The sequence below is a fragment of the Neurospora tetraspora genome (genome assembly GCF_033439725.1).
Source record: "Neurospora tetraspora strain CBS 560.94 chromosome Unknown B0H65scaffold_11, whole genome shotgun sequence".
NCBI lineage: Eukaryota > Fungi > Ascomycota > Sordariomycetes > Sordariales > Sordariaceae > Neurospora > Neurospora tetraspora.
This window is the reverse complement of record NW_026944393.1, coordinates 111,449-131,801: the sequence shown is the minus strand read 5'-3', so window position 1 is coordinate 131,801 and position 20,353 is coordinate 111,449. Positions and strand designations below refer to the sequence as shown.

General features: G+C 53.3%; 3 protein-coding genes across 3 annotated transcripts; 1 reads left to right on the top strand and 2 right to left on the bottom strand.

Moving 5' to 3' along the window:
* Positions 1-3,435: 3,435 nt before the first annotated feature.
* B0H65DRAFT_79047 (uncharacterized protein) lies at positions 3,436-4,644 on the bottom strand. The gene has a single exon (XM_062831421.1). It carries the CDS (start codon positions 4,453-4,455, stop codon positions 3,832-3,834), a length of 624 nt encoding a protein of 207 aa, XP_062676462.1. The 5' UTR covers positions 4,456-4,644; the 3' UTR covers positions 3,436-3,831.
* Positions 4,645-12,769: 8,125 nt separating this feature from the next.
* On the bottom strand, positions 12,770-15,327 carry B0H65DRAFT_78965 (uncharacterized protein). Its single transcript, XM_062831420.1, has one exon. It carries the CDS (start codon positions 15,229-15,231, stop codon positions 12,880-12,882), a length of 2,352 nt encoding a protein of 783 aa, XP_062676461.1. The 5' UTR covers positions 15,232-15,327; the 3' UTR covers positions 12,770-12,879.
* On the top strand, positions 15,328-16,216 carry B0H65DRAFT_78964 (uncharacterized protein). Its single transcript, XM_062831419.1, has one exon. The coding sequence runs from the start codon at positions 15,424-15,426 to the stop codon at positions 16,084-16,086; it is 663 nt and encodes a 220-aa protein (XP_062676460.1). The 5' UTR covers positions 15,328-15,423; the 3' UTR covers positions 16,087-16,216.
* Positions 16,217-20,353: the final 4,137 nt, after the last annotated feature.

Genomic DNA, 20,353 nt, shown 5'->3' with positions numbered 1-20,353 from the left:
CTTGAAGTTCAGAAACCACTTCACGGACTGCGTCCCTCTCGCCAGATAGGGCGGGGACCTTGTCCGCGTCGCTTTGCAGCGTCGCGACACGAACTTCGAACTCGGCAACCTTGGCCTCCAGCTCAGTGACCTTGGATTCCAGCTCAACCTTGGTGACGCTGAGGTTGGCAACTTGGTATTCAAGCTCAGCCTTGGCACTTTGTAGAGCTGGAACCTTGTCCGCCTCGGCCTGGAGAGCGGCGTTGAGACCAGAAAGCGTCATCATGTTGCCCTTTGCTGCCTCAAGAGACTCGCGCATTCTCGCCAACTCTTGCTCGGCATTGAGCTTTTGAGTGGCAATCGACACGTTGGCAGTCTGCGCTCCCGCCAGATCGGTGTTGAGGGTGCTGAGCAGTGCCTTTTCATTCAACCTATCGGCCTCCAAGTCCTCAATTTGCTTCTTCAGGCCGGCCTTGTCGGATTCGAGACCCTCGATCTGCATGCGGAGGTTAACACCTTCAGCCCTGAGCACAGCAATCTCACCCTCCAACGTGCCGACCTTGTTACTCAGACCAGCACTGGACATCTCGACCTCATCAATGCGCGTGGTGAGAGCGGTGGACCTAGCCTCGGCTGTGGTGAGCTTGCTCTCCAAGTCAGCCCGAGCTGCTTCCACTGCGGCCTTGGCCTCCTCCAGTTCCGCCTTCTCCTTCTCCAGCTCGCCGATTCGCTGTTTAAGCTCCATCTCTGCCTTCTCTGCCGCCAGGGCGAGCTTCTGCTTGTCCTCCTCGGCATCACCAATTAGCTTTTGACGCATCTGGTCGCCAAGGTGCTTCGCATCGGTGAGAGTGGCAACCTCGCCAAGAAGCACTTCTTTGGTGATCCTCAACTCATCAAGGCTGGTGTTCAACTTTTCAATTTCCTTGTCCCTCATATCACGTTGCTCTTCGAGGGCATTGTTCGTGATCCTCATGGTCGAGATTTGCTGCATGAGACGAGCCTCGTGTTCGGACCGATCTCCCTGCAGGGACTTGACATCTTCCTCAAGACGGGTGACGGTAGCCTTGAGGGTTTCGCTAGTCTCCTTGAGATCGTCCCTTTCCTTCTGGACTTCGCTGAGCATTGCGCTGGTTGCTGCACAGGTAGTCTTGTACTCGGCGGCGGTTCTGCTTTCGTTGTCAAGCTTGCCTTGCAGCTCAGCTTGTATCTCAGCCTTTTCCGCACGCGTAGTGTTCAGTTGTTGCTCCAGCTCAGCCATCCTGCGGCCTTGCATATTAAAGTGGTGTTGAAGCTCGTCAATCGTTTGCCTCTCTGCCTCCATCATGGCGACAACCTCGTCCTTTTCATGGTAAGCGTCGTCCCTTTCGTTTTGCATTGCCTCGACATCATCTTCCAGGGCAGCCTGGTCCTCGAGAAGTTCCGCCACCTCGGCCATGCTCTCCTGAAGCTCCTCCCTGAGTTTGCGCTGATCGTCACGCAGGTGAATTACCTCGGCCTCCTTGTCACTGAGCTGTGACTTCAGGTTGTGTTGGCCATTGCGCAGCTTCTTGTTCTCTTCCTCCAGCTGGTTCATTTTACCCAGAAGGTTCTCCTCCTTGTTCTTCTGGTACCAAGCTTTCGCGTACTTCTCATCCAGAAGCTTGTCTTGGTTCTCACGCAAGCCTCTGGCTTCGGTCTCGAGCTCATCAATCTTGCGAAGAAGCTCCAGCTCGGACTCCTTGTGCTCGTGCTCTTTGTTCAGCAGCGCGCTTTGGCCGTTGCGCAGCTCCCTGACCTCAATCTCAAGGTTGGCGATCTTGCGTTTAAGGTTTGTCTCCATAAACTGTTGTTGCCTCAGCTCTTCTTGGCTGGAACTTCGGTGATGAACCCTGATCTTAACAGATGGCAAAGGCTCACTGTTTGTTCGGGCAACGACCAGGTCAGTCCGCGGCGAGGGGCGGGGAGATGGTTGCGGCACGCGAAGCTGCGCACTGCGAGGTGGGAGGTTGGAGCTAGCAACGCTGGTGTCATCATCAGAATCAGACCCGGTGGTGCTACGGGTAAACCGGACGGTAGACTGTGTTGACTTGTTGGACTTTGAGGAGGATCTGATGATGCTTGTTCGTGTTACATCACTGGCGCAGTCCGAAAGGGAGAGTCTCGAGTCGACCGTAGTAGCCAGAGTGCTGGTGCTGTTGGAGTGCATCGAGGATTCCGAGACAGACTCAGTTTCGGTATCCTGATCGTGATAGTCGTGGGGTCTGTTGTCGAGGATATACCGTGGCGCAGGCATAGTGCGCACACTACTAGGAGGAGGGCCGTAGGGACCATCGTGAGGGCCCTGAGGAGGGGTTGGCACCCGGGAGGGGCGTAGGTTAACGGTGGCACGACGTTCTTCGGGAAGGTTGATTACAGGAATCTTGGCCCTGAGCACCCTGCGCGGGAGGCCCATCGAACCAGTGGTTGCGTGGTGTGGGAGGGGAGGACGTCCGGGCATTCCAGGGGCCAGGTGGATTTGAGGGGGCATCGGAGCTCCCCTTGAAGGGACTCTTTGAAGAGCCATATGAGGGTTAGGTGAGGGTATGCGCGTAGAAGGCGATGGCAATCGAGGAGAGGGTATCCGTGACGGAGAGGGAATTCTGATGGAAGGAGAGGGTATCCGGGAAGGCATGGAGAGGCGCTTCTGTTGTAGGCTAGTCGCCATGGGTTGGCCATTCATGACCATGCCGTTCATCATCATAGGGCCACCCGAGAGAACAGAGCTACCGACATCAGAGCCGCCCGTCTCAGAACCGCTTCCTACTTCGGGGATGTTGGACGAGGCCAAGGATGAGTCCGAGTTTCGTCGAGTACGAGTCTGCGTTGGTGGTGGTAGCCGGCCACCCCTTCGAAGGATAGACTTTGGTTGACCGTTTTGAGGAGGTCCTCGTCTGCTTGTGAGTTGGAGAGGCCAATTCGAGGTTCTGTTGGTGGGAGTAGCGGTGCTGGCGGTGCTGGCAGTGCTAGTAGTGCTTCCGGTGTTGCTGCTGACATTGCTGAGTCTGTCATCCGAGACAGAGAAACCCCTCATATGCCCTGGTCCTCCACCGGGCCTAGGTCGTTGTGGGTATGGAGATCGATCTCCCATCGTGTTTATCTGTGGTGATGTTGTGATGTTGTGATATGAGGATTCGGTGTTGTGTTTGTGTTTGTTTGCCTGCGGGTGTTCTGTATGACGGCCGATGCTCGCTCGGGCGTGCAACAGAGTGCAGACGGGTGTATATGAATATGTTCCGGTTGTCAGGTTTCGAGCTCAAAGCGAGAGTGTGTGTGATGTATGACTGGGTGGGTGGGGGTGTATTAAGAGTGTTTGGTTGGTTTGGGTATCAAGAGTGGTTTGTGTCAAAGAACGAATGTGTGTTGGTAGTGATTAGGTATTATTACGAAGATAGTACTGACTGAGAAGGAGTAATTCAGGATGGGAAGGGACCTCGATGGCGGGCTTCAGCTGAACTTGTATAGTCACAAATGGGCATTGCTTGTTGTGTTTCGCCGCCTCTTCTGTCTGTCTAGCTAGTCTCTCTAGCCGCTGGGGACCTGGATGGAGACCTGAAAATCGGCCAACGGAAGGCGTGTTTTGTTATTCGGTGTGCAGAGCCAGAGTGTGGTTTCCCTGTCAATCTTGCTGCACGCAAGAGGGAGGAAAAGAGAAGTGGAAACGACGAAGCGGGCCCCGATACGTGTCCCTGGATCGGCCTGTGGTTAGGGTCGGGTGTTGGTTCTAGGCTGTTGGACTGCAGCGCAGTATATTGTCCTGGACCAGGAAGGGAGGAGGCTGTGGTAAGATTGTTATGTTGTCGAGTGTTGTTGTTGTCTTTTTTTCTGCTGCGGCTGTCAGCCTGTCGTCTGATGATGGCAATGCCCGGTGAGCGGACTGGAGATCTTTTGTTCTTCTTTCGACCCGAGGAAGGAATGGAGACAGGACAGTCGGCAGAAGTGGAAATTGCAAGTGGCCCAAAGAAGGTCCCGGATTGGATTTCTAGTTTGTGTGCGTCTAAACTTGAAGTACACTAAGGTACGAGGGAAGGTGCAGTGCTCGTGCAGTTGCAGGCTGTTGCAGGCAGTCGCAGTTGCGTCTGCAGTAGTGGGCAGTAGTGGGCAGTAGCAGACAGTAGTGGTGGTCGGTATCGAGGTCACTCGATGCTTTGTACGAGTCTGTATTGGAAGGAACGGGGATTGAAGATGATCGTCAGCCTGGGCCGAAGCACGGAAGGCGGGCAGGAGGGCAGGAGAGCATGAATGGAGGGGCACCACCAAGCAGACAGAGGACCGGGCCAGAGTGGGATGGGGACTGACAGCACTCATGAGGAGGGGGATCAGCCGAGCTGACTGAGAGAGAGCGTGCAGGAACGAGGAAATGGTGAGTGTGTGACCTTGTCGCCGATTCACTTCCTTCCCAGTCTCACGCCTATCAATGTTCCAGTCCTCCACAATGTTCCGCTCTTGCAGTTTTCGCATTGACTGCACTCTGTTACGAATTTACGATGCTTTCCTCGTTGCAGATGGAAAAGCAACGAAATCCGACGACTCGGCCTAATCCGGTTAGCCAGCGTTTCGTTCCGCTCCCGAATCGGAAAAGTGCATGTGCCATGTAACTGATGATGTTCCTTTTTTTCTTTCTCCGTTTCTGTTTCTGTCTCGGTACAACTCAGCTTTCCGCGCAACCGCGTCACCGAATTTTTTCCATCTTTCCTTTCCTCTGCTCTTTCCGTGCCAGAAATTGAATGGCTGGAATTGGGCATAAAGAGGAAAGCCACGGCGAGACACGGTGACGACGTCGAATCGGGTGCCCGTCAGCCCCCCGGGATGCCCGCTCCGCACACGACGGGGTTCTGTTTAGTTCCAGCAATTTTTAAACAATTTGTATAGTCGCCCTGATGGGCTGGAACCGGGCAGGAATCGGGCCTCTTTGTACTCTCTGTAAGTGCCCCTACGCAATAAGATACACAAGGTTAATTGCCGTGGGGAGTACAATTCGTTACCAGCAATTTCTGCCGGACTCGGTCGGATCGCAAACCCAAAACACGTTCGAGACATTTTGAATTTGCGGTGATGCGGTGATTGCTTCCAAGAAGTCCAAGACGGAGGAAGCTAGGCGGCGGCCCGGGGAAAGGCTAACAACAGGCTCCACTGCGCTAGAAACTAGCACCCCCCATGTAACCATTCTTGTCACTGCACTTCAGAGATACCACTCAAAAACCACTACAGTATTGTCTAGTATCTACAAGGAATCCGGGCAGCCATTTTTCTTGCATTTAAGGGGGATCTTGCAGAAGGGGGGGTGGGTGCACAGACCCTCTGGATGCCGCTGCCCACTGTGATCGCGAGCTGACCACCTAAAAAGTGGAGTAAGTCGCCCGGTCCAGGGGCCAGAAATGTTCTGTCCCAGTAAAAAGATACCCCTGTACTTGCAAATCCGGCTTTGAGGCCTTGCAATTTGAAGTTTGCAGGCCCAGTATGGGAAAATAATTCGGGCACGAAATTCCTTGCATTTAACGGCGTTTTTGCATAAGGGGGGGGGTTGTAGAAGCAGGGGACATTACTGTATCAACATGCAAACCTACACGCGACTTCTCCCGTTGATCCCGTGTTCTGGTTCAACGCTGATCGGATGGCGAGTTGGGGCGGGGTGTCCGTTTGGCGACAACAAGCCCGGAGGCCGGAGGGGGGTATGAGAGCGGGTCTATCAACGGGTCAACAGCAATCACAGCAATCACAGCAATCCAGACCGCAGCTTGCCACTCTGAACAGCTTGAAGGCAGACAGACAGTCGGGCAAAAGTCAGGGTCCAGGGGACAAATCCAAAAGAGATGTGCCAAAGTCCGCCTCATCCCAAAGCGAACAGCCCAACGGAAAATCTCTTCTTTCTTCAGTTGCGGCTTTCCGTGGTACATCCATGGAAGAATTCTGTAACTGGTTCTACAGCTCAAGGCGTGAGGCTTCCACCATCTGACCGGCCTGATGGCTGGTGCCCGAAGCTGGAAATCGAGTCGTTTGCCTGGCTCACTGGCTCGCCTGGTACTGGATCGTGCACACATCTTGTCCAACCGTGATGGGCCTGTGACGGCTTTTCCATGTCCAAGAAACCGGGAAGAGGGACGTCAGCGGCTCTCTACCTCTTGCAAAGCTCTCTGGGTTGTCTGGTCTGTCTGGGTCACAATGTCTCTTTCGGGATGTGTGTCTAGCCAATGGTGGACCCTCATTGGTTGGCGCTAGAGTGGTCTAAGTGGGAAGCAAGCGACGTGTTGGGCATCAGTTGGGTTTCAAGCCCCGGTCGGCCGACGTGGTCAACCTCCATTTGCATCTGATTGGAGCCCTCATCCCTTCAACCACCACAGCTCTCTGTAACCACCCCCCTCTAACAGACAACAAGACCGCCTCCTGCCGGCGCAGTCTTCCAGAGATGCCGGGTCTCTAGCCACGGCGACTGCTGTGACAAACTCTGCTCGAGGTTAATGCTCAAACCACATGGAAACGGCGGGAATGGCCTCTCGGATCACAGGAATGTCAGGGCTGCATGGCGTCCGGCCCAGTATCCCCTTTGCACAGCAGCAGAAGCAAGCCCAGAACCCTCCAAATGATCCATCACCTGCTTCAGTGTTTGAAGAAAGAGAGATCCGTTTGCACTTCATATTGAACGCGGGGGCCACACTTTTGTACATGTCAATATCACCTCACCACTTTTTTTTTCTAGTTTCTTTCACCTCCAGAGATCGTCTGGAATGATGGGGGCCAAGCAGCTATCGAATGGGGCAATCAAGCATTCCATCCCCGACTTTTCTCTTGTCGCTCCCTGCGAGACTGGGCCAGGAACAGGGACTCAGGTTGGGCTAGACATGCCCATGCCCTTGCCCCTGAAACGGTGAAACCCTGGGGTAAAGGATCCCCGCAACAAACAAGCTCGACAAGGTCACCTCAACTCCAACGACTTTCCGTTTGGCTGATCATCACCATCCCGAGACTCGGGTTTCCCGCTATGCGTCGCTGAGTCGCTGTGTCGGTCTACATCGTTTTTACCTTGGTCAAAACTTGGGCAAAAAGGTCGCACAACACGGCCTGCAGCGGCACAAGCAATCATCGTCCTCATCACTGACCCTCTGACCCAAGACCGACGGTGTTACGGTGGGGGTTGATGGGGCATGGGGCGCAGTTTGTGTCCTGATCGCTTCTTGTCACACTTGTTCGTTGAGGCCTGATTCTTACCGAATCGACGCGATGCCAAAAATCAAGGTCAGGGATAGGACAAGGACAAGGAGGATGAGAAAAAGAAAACCTCTCACAGCGTGCCGTCCCGTCTCTGGAGAAGGCAAGCGATCAGGCAAGCGAAGAGGCAAAGATGAGGCCCGGGCAAACCGGGGACTGAGGAGGAGGCTCAGGCTGTTTCAGAGTTTCAAAGTCTGGAGATCGAACACTCACAACGTTCAACTCACCCGTCTGTGTGGTGGCGTGGTAGCCAATCCGAACTCTCATCAACACCGGCGCCCGTTCGCCGTCTCTCACCACTCAAGCACCGTGGTCCGGTCCCCTTCCATCCCGGCCGGTGCCATGTGGGAAAGGGTCGTCAGAGAAGAGTCTGGAATGCCGAACGGCTGCCCAGGCAGAGTCCTAGGGCCCGAATTGCTCCATCTTGGGCGCGATCCAGGCACGTATTTCTTCAACCTCACACCGGGTTCCTGGCCTAACGTTGCCAAGATGCGACTTACAACCTGCGCTCTGCGGTACGCCACAGAGGCTTTGAAGATCCAGTCCACGACATGTTGACACGACTTCACTTGACCTTTTTTTTTCATGACGCGCTATCCACTTGAACTGTAACTCGAGGTGAGGTGTATCTGCACTGCTGCTGTCAATGAATTGGGAGAGCGAACTCCAATCACCAACCCTCATGAAATTCAGCCCGGCGAGACTTCAGCGCGAGGGGCAGTACTTATAGAAACCTGAGAATACATCGACCTTTTCGGTGTGCAGACCGCACTTCTGTAGGAATCACCTATTTAGGAAAAGGGCCCATCGTGGACGTGGCACGAACCAGTACTCCACTTATAGCCTCAAGGTAAGAGGCTCAAAACCCTCATGCCAAGACATCTCCAAAATGCGAAACAGACGCGGACAAGCGAACCAAAATACTCCGACCAGCATCTGTAGGCTCTGTAGCGCGTTTTGGAGAGTCGTGAAGTTCGCTGGATTATCAAGCTTTCCCCGTCTCCCGGTGCAGCCTGCAGAAGAGCGGTATAAGATAACAGCACTGGGCCCCACGAACCAGTCGGTAGTCGTCTTTTTGTCGGTCGACGACCACTGATACTCAACTCCACTCTCCTGCCCAGTCCACTCGTCGTGCCAATAGTCCAGTCTCCGTCCGGCTACTTCTCCCTCGAATGATGAATCGTTCTTACGAAAAGAGTGTCCACCACGTCCGACTCTAGACACTCTTGGTCCCTGAACAGGCCCTGAACATCAACGGGGTCTCAACATTCTGGAGGCGAACAGATCTGGCCAGACACCGACGGATAAAGAAACCCGCACCTCAGACGACAGTTGATCACATCATCCAATCCGTTTTCCTCAAGATCAATCAATCCATCCTACCAGACCAGATTCGTCGTAAGCCCGGATGAGTAAACAGTTTCTCCAGCCACTAACAATGTGAATAGACTCGTTTCAGGACTTCATCGAACGAATAGCAGCCAGGCAGTCTAATCCGGGACCCCCATCCGTCCATTTGATCGATCTATCCATTCGTCCATCCGTCCACTAATCCAGCATCAGGGTCAGGAAATCCATGATCCAAGAATTCGCCGCATGAACACATGTTCGGACACTTGCCTCTTTGCGTCTTACGTCTCGTCTCGTCTCGACCGCCTGCCCAGACCGGCGAGTGCACCACCACCGCACGCAGACCGGACACAACCGGTCTCCACCAATATATCCGGTTCGCGGTCAAAAGGGCTTGTCGACGTGTATCGATCTCATTGCCGGGTGGGTTTCACATCGTTCGAAATGCTACATACCTAGGCGGACTGGCAGACTGTCAGGTACGGACCAGTGAGAGGCCGGGGAGAGATCAGTGGTCTGTGGTCTGTCACCGACCACCGACTGAGTAAATCTGTCGGATTTATGTTCGTCTGATCTTGATAGGCAGGGTTTCCAGTAATTGTGGGTGGTTCAGCGTTCAGGAAATGCAGTGCTGCCGGTGCTGAATATCCGTACGTAGGTAGGTCGTCCACGGACCGGCCCTCTCAACCGGCCCTCTCAACCGGACCCCTTCGCCATCTCACAATAATTCAGCCCGGATCCAAATCATCAAATCGGAGCAAAAGGAAAGCCAAAGGTGGGTAATTTCGGATGTCGACTGTTGCCAGGACATGTCCGCCTGTACGGATGCCGATCGGGAAGAAGCCAGGCCAGACGCGAGGCCAGACTTTCCGCTTGGCCTTTGGCTTAGACATCCGCTTTGCCCTCCGCTTTTTTACAACTCTACGCCGTTGAACTATGTATGAGTTGTCCTCCGTGAAGTAGTATGTAAGTGTCGGTCCGTCGCCGTGGGGGTTCCACCAGTTCCGCGTCAGTTTGCTCCCGTGACCGGTTCGGATGAACACCGGTGGGCGATTCGCGAGAAAGGAGCCCCCGAACATGGTAGCGAAGTGGGCAAGATCTCAAAATAGGAAGGCATGATCGAATCGTAGGCCACCGACCCTCATCGGCGTTTCTCCAGTACGGGAGTAGATGGCACCTTGCACATGCCACCTCAACATCAACCGCACCCACCATCACTTCCGGTTGTCAGTCATCTCCGTCTACACTCCATCGGATGAACCTTCCTCTTCCACTTCCACTCCTTTCCTGTCCTTCTCCGCCCAATCTGTCTTACATTGCATGATCAAATCAGCAAAATTCTCGCCAAATTCTCTCCCGGCTTCCTGCTCCAAGTTCATGTCGTCGTCGTGTTTTCCATATCGGTTCATGTCCATGTCATGTCCATGTCGTCCGATAGAGAAATCCACGATCGATCGGCAATCGCTTCCCGCTGTCGGTAACTGCCGCATAATCTCCACTTTCCACTTGCCTCCCGGTCGTTTCAGGAAGTCGCAATGCGATCGTATCCATCACGATCCGACTATCACCACCTTGGCGAACCGTGATAGCCATCCGGCGGTGAACACGGTCCGGGCCACCTTTGTTGGGGATTGTTGAGTTGCGCAGATAGTTGTGGATATCCGTCGAGTTAGTTGTTGCACTGTTGCTCCTCCCTGCTGTTCCTGCGAGACATCGGTCTCCTATCTTCTCATGTGGATGTCAAGTGAAGCATCATCCGAGTGCCGGTGACTGCCGATGGATGACCTAAGTATAGAACTTCCTCTCATGAATTTACCACTTGGTGTAGGTAGGTAGTACGGATGTTTTGTTGTCTTCGAATGACTGGTAAGTCGTCGATCATGTCGTGATTTATGCGTTTGAAGTGTCTGGGGGTCGCAATTTGCTGTTTGGAACGCTCGCTGTAGGTTGAGATGATGCCGCGGGCAGGGAGAAGTCATGAAAAGAGCCAAGAGCAGGAAAAGGTATTGGTGGCCGAGTGAAGTTGGGTGTGGACGAACCGCTTCTTCTACGGGGCGTTTGACCAAATAGTTGTGGTGTGCTTCACCGCTGGCGATTACACGGAACTCCCTATGGTAAGTATACGATGGGATGAGAAGGACGGTTTGGAGGTTGCATCTTCCAGATTGGGATGGTCTCTTCTTGGTGTTGGGGGTTACAAGCTGTTAAAAACGATGAACCGAGCTTGTGATCTGAAACCACATGGAAAATGTTTTGTGTATCTCACGAAGAGCAAAGCATGAAAAGAGAGAGGTGAAGATTCACCAGTCATGATATCAAACCATCGCCGGCGTGTGAGCAAGGTGAGGAGGAGGACGAATTTTCAGGAACAACCAACGCACCCGTGCTCTGCTGTAATTCTGAAATTTTTATCTCGTCTCGAGATATTCTCTGAAGTGAACAGAGTGAGGAAGCCATACTCACCGAGGTCAAGCATTCACCGTTACTAATATCACCAGCTCTGTTTCATGCCCTCGTCTCAATCAGTCCCCTCAACCCACAGTCACCTGATATCTGGAAGTGTCTCGCCCCCTATCTCAGTTTCGATATGCTAGTCCTACTGCACACAATAACCTCCAGTCATAACCTCATCTTCGTCCCGTACCCTAGAAACGATGGAATTCGCACGTACATGTAATTGTCGGCGGCTTGACCCGCCCTGACAGGAAGCTTCATAATGCAGGCGTCATCTTCCTCCCCCACCGGAATTGGTCGTCTAACTTCATCTATCCGATCTTTGGTTCAACCGCGCACTGGACCCCCAACATTACAATGACATCCTGTCAGTATCAATTCTTAGACTCAGTTTGTCCCTCCAACCGTTTTGCCCGGACTTTTGCTTGCTGTCATCTGACCGGCAGCTTGGAACTTGAGGCCCAGAGGGCATGAATAAGGAGAGGCATTTGAAAGGACACTCACTGATTTCTCCCCATCTTTCCCTCCCAAACACCCAAACTTATCTCGAAGATGAATCCTTTAATCCAGATTTCTCATGGGTCTATATTTGTTGCCTGGTTGCCCCCAACGAAAGTGTCATCTTCATTTCCATCTCCAGCACCCGTCCCAGATACCTGCATCATCCTCCCCGTCCCCCAACGATCGCATACCCTGGTGAGCACTTCTCCGAACAATATTTACTTAAAAGCCCCATCATGAAAAAGCCAGATCAAAGTCCCACCTGTCAGCAGGCTTTGGCTTGTTCGATTGACGAAGGAGGCGGTGCATTGTGCGAGTGTCCAGACCGACCCGATTCCATCGTGCCTTCCATTTGTTTGAGGACCCCTGAGTGTCAGCGAAAGCGCACTTGAAGGCTCAAGCGTGCCTTCCTTGTCTGAGCTTGCACCGAGAACTCAATCGATCCCACAAATGATCTCTGCAATTTCACGGACACATCCGATGCTAGCCGGCCGGCACAGAGTACGTGCCAGACAACGGTGTTGAGGGAAGGTTAAGTAAGGCTCAGGATAGTACTGGCGCGCATGACCATGATGACCTGCAGTGGAGATTTAGTCCCACGACCTTAAACGGCTCTCACTTACCTGCCTTGTGCTCATCATATTGTTATTCAAGACATGTTGAAAGGAAAAGTATGTTGATTTTGGCACAAAGGAACACAACATGGTCGGCGGTGTGAATCAAAAGAGTATCTTGCTAATATCTAGGGTATCTTGCTGTTCACCATCCATGCATCACCCAATCCTGGCCCAGCGGGAAGGCTATCGCTGCGAAAGAAATGCATGCAAATACAACCAAGGATCCTCATTATCTCCTGGTTCCTCCATCCTCTCCCTCTCAGCTCTTTTTACAGTCACCATTTGCCCAGTGATCCTATGTCTAATGCATGTTCTTGGCCCTCTATCAAGTCCCAATGTACGTGAGCGATTAGGATGCTCAGTGGTGTGAAAACGCAAAAACAAAATTGGTGTCGGAACTGCATGACCAAGGTTCATCATGTGCTCCTTGTCCCAGCCATACCCCCCAAACCGACCCATGGCCTCAGTTTTGTTCAACTCAAAGAGATATGCCCGAAGTGTAACCGGTGGAATGGCAATTCGTTTTGAAATAGTCATAAAATAGCCGCGTCGTGACCTCAACGCCCTCTGTTTGTCGCCCCCGAAAGATACGATGTGACTAAATAGGGACAAACACGACCATATTAAACGCCAATGCAATGCAAACCATGCAAAAGAAAAAGAATAACGACCAAGAGGCAAAACGTAATGGTACAGGGAGTCAATGCGTTTGTAGAAAGAAGATCATCCTCGTGAACTAAATGCCTAAGATTGAATGCTAACGCCTTGGTTGCTGTGAATATGCAGATGTCGTCGGTGGAAGGTCCCGTAAAGGCAACGAAAACGATTGACGAAAGGCAGGGATAGGCTCCTGATACCGACCGGCTCCTGCCATTGTCAACCCACTATTGGGCATGGCGAATTCTGGAACAATGCCCGTGCGCACCTCATTCCGCCGCCCAAGCGGTTGGTAGTGTAGCTGAGTCGGAGGGATCGGGTTCGGAAGATGGTATTGCTGGAGAAAGGCCGATGGCGGGGGATGAAGCAGTGTTTCGGCATGTCGGACTGGTCTGTACGGGCTCGTCCGCTGTTGAAGATATATATTGGAAGGAGAACTTGACATCGGAGTATGTATGAGCGGCTCGCCGATGGGAGATGAACCAAGATAAGCCCCGCTTGAGGTCAGGCTGTGCTGAGACTGTAGGCGGCTCGCAGGCAAGGCATACTGAGAGGTCGGATGAGCCGTTGTCGAAGCTGCAACGACGGTCGACGGCGAAACACCAGAGCCGCTGGTCGGCAAGATTGATGGAATGGGAGCAGCCGTCGATGTGGAGTTGAGGTAGGTCGAAGCCATGCCCGGGGCAGGTAGAAGGATGGGAGGCAAAGAAATCATGCTCTCCGGCGCGTAGCTGACGCGGGAATAGACTTCACCCGGGAGCGTATTTGCCGTGGATGATTGAGCGTTGTTCAGTGTCAAATTTGATACCGACAAGCGCGCTTGCTTTGAGGCTATATCGCTCGTCGATGGAAGCGGTGCACAGGCAAATTCTCGAGGATTTCTGAGGGCTTGAGGTGCTGTTACTGTGGGATATAGAGTCTCCGAGGAGGCGTACGGCTTCAACGGCGTCCGACGTTTAGCTGGCGGCTCTGAAAGATCAAACTCTGGCATGCTCCTCTTTCGGCTTAACGGCGTGCTTGCCGGGTTCCAGATTGGGGTTTGGCCGGCCGCATGGGTCGGCCAACCTTGGCCAGAGCTCTGCTTCGCATAGAAACTCGCGCTTGGTGACTGTCCGGCCAGAGTCGGCTGCAGCGGTGAGGGAAAGTGCTGGACTGTAGTGGGAGAGGGCAAAGCTGAAACGGGGAGGGCGTTTGGTGACGGTGCCAACAGATCTGCTGGTGAAGGGACTTGTCGCGCTCGCTCCAAATATTCGCGGAATCTAGCCAGTTTGACCAGCCATTCTTCCCACTGCTTCTCGGTGACCAGGAGGCTGTATCGCATATTTCCCAGGAACTCCACTTCCATAACATGGATCTCGTTTACCGAAAGCTGGGAGACCTCGGACCACGTCTTGTTGGTGTATGTGTTGTCGTCGAGAAACTTGTTTGCTAACATCAGCGCGACCGTGAGCAGCCGGTACTCACTGCCTGGGAGCCCATGCATTTTGGGGTTCAGAACCTTGAGTCGATGGATGTACAAGAGAGACAGAAGAATGACATTCTGTGTCACCTGGGTAGTTGACAAGAGGTTATGGACCCATTTCTTGAAGTTGGGGCAAGCGATGGCCGGCCCCTCGATCCGCCGTACAGGGGCGCCTGGGCGAAGGGCATCGTAAGTCGCAGCCTGCTCAAGTAACTTTGAGGTTTCGAACCAAAACAAGGCAGTCAGATCGGCCACCAAATCCGAGAGACTTCCGCCTTTGGGGCTGATACATGCCGGAACCTGCAAGCTGTGGAGTGCCATGGCGGCATCCCGCGCCGAGATCTCCTGTTCTCGTCTGATTGGGCTTGGTGAGGGCGGTCTTGACGGCCGCTGTGAAGATGGCTGCCGTGACTGGTGCTGTTGCTTTTGCTGCTGTTGTTGTTGGTGTTGTGGGACGTATAGTTGTGGATACTGCCGCCGTGGTGAAGACGGCTGCCGTGACTGGTGCTGCTGCTGTTGGTATTGCTGGTGCTGCTGGACATAGCCTCGCTGTGCCAAACCTGTATTCGAACTGGTAGACGAAGCGGCAGTCGACCGTTGCTGTGGATTGGGAAGGTAAATTGACTGTGTATCCGAGTAAGAAGATAGTGACTCGGAGTGGAACATGTGAGCCAAATCTCGAGGCGGCCTTTGGGACACAGCACTACAGCTGGAAAGTGCTGGGAGAGTTGAGTGGGTGTAGGACCTATATTGTTCGTAGGAAGGGGTCAAGTTTGGCACTTGGTATGTGGTACCCATGTCGTCGTCGTAGGGCGGCGTCTGAAGACCACCGGCACTGCTTGAATTTGAGTTCTTGATGAGATTTCCGTAGCGGCGCCAGCCAGATACGAGTGATTGGGTCGTCCACCGGTCAACAGGAGACTGATGATGACTTAAGATGGGCGACGAGGAGGGGAGAGGGTTTTGACACCGCGTCCTGGCGAGATACATGCCGCGAGAAAGCTCGTTCTTGACGACGGGGGAGACAGTCGATATGACGTGGCGGGGGGGAAGAGTCCGACGACGACAAACTGCTGCACAAGTGACTGGTAAGTGAGCAATTGGTCAAGTTCACTTGACGATACGGCTTTCAGATCTGGATCAGAGCTCTGAGGTCAGAAGGCACCCAGCCAGCATACGGCAATGCTTCCTTCTCTTTTTCTCTGCCGTGGTCTCTTTTTGCCTTCAAGTGCGTGGTGCTTCAACTTGTCCGAGTGGGGTCGTTTTTGCAATTCGAAACTGGACTGGCGGAGATCGAGGACGGGAAGTGTGTTGGTGACTGGTTTTCTATGTCGCTCCTTCCAATATCGAATTCGAATCGACTCTTGCCGGCAGTCCAAGGCAGGCGCGAAAGGACATGCGGCGTCGCGCGGGACGACTCAGAGGCAACTTCCAAAGTGCTCCAGTCGCAACTCGTTGAAGCTTAACCGGATCGAGGGGACGAGCTACCTAATTCAGGTACCGGGCCAAGTGATGTGTCGCTCCTTTGACCGTAGTCCTTTATGGAGAACGCCTCCCTTTGCGACAGGACAAGCTCGGATCAAGATGGGCGCAATGGGCGCAATGAAGCTTTGTCTGCGGAGGACTCTCTTCGCTGGAATGACACCCTGGATTGGCAAAGAACAGGATGTAACATGGAGGGAAGAAGAAGGGGGGGAAGATTCGAGTCGTTGGTGCCCGGGTCCGGGTCCGTGTCGTGTCGTGTCCTGTCGTTCTCGCGATCGAGGTAATGTGGGCGTGGTCGTTGCCGTGGATGTCCGTTGTTGTTCGTGTTTCCTCTTTATCTTGCACACACTTCCACCGTGACCCTTTCTGGTGACAATGGAATGGTGGTGACGGGAGGGTGAGGCACTGGTCACAGCAAAGCCCCTGGTGACGACGGATGATAGTCTGAGGCTGAAAGGGAAAGAAGAATGAATAATAAGTCGAAGGTTGTTTGAATGCCCCAAGTGAAGGGGGGGAGGGATACCGGTCAGGGTACCTCTATCTCTAGGGATGGAGGAGGAGGATAATGAAGGAAACAGAAGGAGTCGAGGTGAAAACCTCCATTTCCTCTGCCATGATCCATGTTGGGTTTGGGGTTGAAGGAGGTCATGGTCCCGTCACGGTGTTCCGTTCGATTGCTTCCTCTTTCCCCGTCGTGGTTGCGTACTAGTATGTATCCGTATCGGGTGAGTACCAAAAAAGTGAATTTGGGAAGCGTGTCAGTGGGGATCCCATGTTTCCATGTTGGGACGGTCCCGTTGCGACATGCTTGTCTGCTTCCATAGGTCACTGCCACTAGTGGACCCCGGCCTTGTGGTCTGGTCTTTCCACTCCCAGGTCCCGTCTTCCACTTCTTCCTCTTGCGAGAATGCGGGACCCGCTGCCAGTGTCATTCTCTTTTTGAGGTACGGTGATACCTCTTTTTGCTTACCCTACATCCAAGGCGTATGTATGTACTGCGCACTAGAGGGGGGTACACGACTGACCAGCAATGGAAATTGCATCCAAGCCATTTTTACGCTTCTTTGATCTTGCTGAGCCAGAGATTGTTGCATCGCGAGGTATTGGGGCTTGGTACTTACTTACGCAGCACTCAGCCAAGTATCGTTGATGACCGAATGTCGTTGTCAGCACATTCCGACGGAATCTTCCTCGAGGTTTTGGTGCTGACCAGTCACGGCCCGTATCTTGCATCGGGTCCGTCCTGGATGCAAAAAAGGGAAGAAGGCTCCAGCAGCTGCGTCCAGTTGCCACCGCCGGTCGCGTAAAGTGCCTCGCCCTCGACACCATCTGGCTTGAATGTGGAACGGGCAGATCCAGTCCTCCGTGCCAACGCTGCCTCTGACTGGCTGGAGAGTCTCTGCTCCATTGGGTCGATTGGTGGATCACGCACCAAGGGCGGTCCGGGGTCCTTGCCTCTTTCCATGTCGTTGAACGCGCTGCATGGCCCGCTTGGTGCTCCTTCCACTACGATTTTCTTGGCTTTGTACCCCCGTAGGAAAGAACGAGCAGGACAGAAAGTGTGAGCAGTGAGCACAACCTGCAACGAAGCAACTTGAATTGCCAGTCGGTTCCGGTTAGGAAAGGTACTTGGATATGTACTCCCATAATCTGCCGTTTGATTCGTCGGTTGTCAGGCACCCCGTGGGCGTCTTACCGTGCCTGACTCTTGTCTTTCACACAGGAAGAATGGGTGATGGTGGTGAGGTAGGGGCAGTGGCCAGTGGGCAGTGGACACACGGACCTGGGCTCCACAAAAAGGACCCATGTACCAATCAAATTACACCTTTCTTCCTAGCTGGCATTGCTCTCACTCGACCACTGGGCCACTGGCACACACACTCTGACACTGCAGTTGTTCTCGGCTGTCTTTCCTCTCGTTTTCATCAGTCAGTCCCAGTCGCAGATCAGAAAAAAAATGAAGGTCTCGGCGAGGATACGAACACTTTTGCAGGCCGCGCGGTTTGAGCGACTTTTCCCCTCGTTTCTCTTTTTATCTCTGACTTCCATGAAAACAGTTTAGCGCGTCCGGAGATCCATTCATATTGACCTCATCCCTGCCGTCAACGGCTTCTCCTTTTGTTTCCCTCCGTCGGGATTCAACACACACACATTGCGACTGAGGTCAGCGTCACCGGACTAGCAAACCACAGACCGCCAACCGAAGCTGGAGAAGAACGTGCTACACGTACATACAATACATAGCTCTAGCTGACCCGGCCCCGCCCGGCCAATACCGTACAGCCCCTCCTCGTTTGTACGGTCCCAAGTTGCAGCACCGCACCCCCCCTAGGGCCCTAGGCCCCTAGAGTTATTGCGGCCATAACCTTGTCCAGCCAACATAACAGCGGGCATATGGTATAACGAAACACACATCGAATGGCACCAAAACCAGGTGCAACACCAATCATGCTAGCCGTGGTTTGAGTGTCTGTGTTGGTTGTTGCTTTCGCTTGCTCATGCTGTCTGAGCCCTGCCACGGCCTGAGATCAGTTGGCGTCAGATGAGGAGACTGAGAGCAGCTTTGCCTGTCTGCCTCGCCCTTCAAACGCATTACCATGTCGGCCCTTGCTGGACCTGGTGTCTCACGCAGGAAATGGATGCATAGGTAGAAGAGGTACTGCTAGGACTGGAACCTTTGTCCACGCACTGTTATCGTCGGAGTGGCCTTCATCTCTGCCATGTCTACCATGTCGAGCATATCCCTCCTCGCTGTTGATGCAGTGGAGAAACAAGGACCGCTCGCCCACTTTATCACCATAACCACCCAAAAGTAAAAAGGAGGCACGGGCTTTGCGTTGCTTGGCTTCTCCTGGGTTTGGCTTGGTGCCGGGCAATTGATAGCCTGTTGAAAAAGCCTCGCCCACAGTTCAAGCCATGCCCTGTACGGTATCAGTCTACCAATCAAAAGTCAAAGCCGCCAGTGTCGATTCGCGGGTCCCAAGTGGCTGGCCCCCTCTCCGTGTCTCCAACTTTCCTCTCCATGCCACCAAAAGGGGGGTTTATCCATGACTTAAACCTCAGCGCATGGCCTCCGCCGTCCATCCAAAGATTAATCATGCCGTGATCAAAAAGCGAAACCACTTTTTTTTTTTCCAGCCAGCACCGCGTCACGACACCCACACAACCTTGTCAAGATTGATCAAAAGTGCAACGCTGGAGCGCTATTGAACACACAAGCCGCCCAACAAAGTCCTCTTTCGACAATGTACCCTTCGCCGGAACCATCAACCGCCACGGAACTCGCCCACTTAGACTCCCTCCCTTGAACTTGCTTTCCTGCCGCCGGGCCCGGGCAAAAGGCCTCCCTGGAGTCACTCTTGCGTCTTCAGCCTTTTTCGTCCGGAAAGTCTGGAAATAGAACGCCTCACGATGCATCCAACATGACTTCCAGACCTCCGACTAGAGACATAGCACATCGCACACGCACACAAACGCACGCGCACACGGACGGGATCCTCTTTATTAGAGCTGAATGATTGATGAGCGCAGGTCGATCTGAGGTCGCTTGCAGGTTTGTAGTACTCGTTGCCATTTCCAGAAACATCATGATGAGCACAACCTGGAGGAGCTGGCTGTGAAATGGAGCGTCAGCGACCCGCTCTTTTCCTGCCTCGCTTCCCATCTGGAATTCTGACCCCCAACTCAACCGTTTTGGATCCCAGTCTTGCAACTCACTTTGGTCGGCGTGTTTTCCCCTTTGCGGAAAACGACAAAAACTAAAAGGCTCAGCTCTGGATGGTTTGCGCCCAAACCTTGCCTAATGCGACAATTAAACGACATAACCCTTATCCTGGAGAAGCATCAGAAGCATAGAGCATGTATGTCATTGCTCGGCCACCAACAGCGCCAGCAGTGTAGTGTAAGCGTACCACATACGGTCATGACACTGCACGCATTATACCTCCACCCTGGTTCCATTTTCATCACTATTCATTCACTTGCTCCCAACTCTTGCGTCTTCCGTATATCCCTCTCCAGACAACCGCCCTTTGTCATGCTGGTCGGGTCTGGAAGTTACCAACCGACCGACTGCGGTTGGCCAGCTTTGCCAAGGGGACCAGAGGAGGGCGTGTGGGCGGCGTGGATGGACCGACACATGAAAAAGGGCCAGCCAGGAGCAAAAGGCTTGGTTCTGGCTTACTATCGATCTGCAACGCCAACAGATTGCTTTATTCGCAATTGTGACGGGGCGCCCATTACGAATTCACTCCAAAAAGTTGGATCCCGTCTTGTGTTTCGCACATATCTAACATCCCGTGCGAACGGAATGTGAAGGTCGTGGTGTAATGACCACACACGCACTGGATCCCTCAACACCGTCGAGGTCATCTAGTCGCCCGCGCCATCGCCCCCCAACTTGTAGCTCCCTGTGGCTTACATAAACAAATGCATCCTATGGACAAACCTGAAGGGCGGCGGTGCGGCATGATTGAGAAATGAAACAGCGGAATCCTGCGCCTTTGCCAGGTAACCAAGGTAACCAATTTGCTGCGGGCTTATAGCGGTGCATGGATGTTCACCATCTTAGAAAATTCGTGTGTATCCATCCGCAATGTTTGATCAGGTCTCGATCTGCCTACCGACC

Excerpts from the sequence above, each read along its gene's own strand:
- B0H65DRAFT_79047 (XM_062831421.1), bottom strand. The coding sequence starts at position 4,455 with ATGCGAAAACTGCAAGAGCGGAACATTGTGGAGGACTGGAACATTGAT.
- B0H65DRAFT_78965 (XM_062831420.1), bottom strand. The coding sequence starts at position 15,231 with ATGTATCTCGCCAGGACGCGGTGTCAAAACCCTCTCCCCTCCTCGTCG.
- B0H65DRAFT_78964 (XM_062831419.1), top strand. The coding sequence starts at position 15,424 with ATGCTTCCTTCTCTTTTTCTCTGCCGTGGTCTCTTTTTGCCTTCAAGT.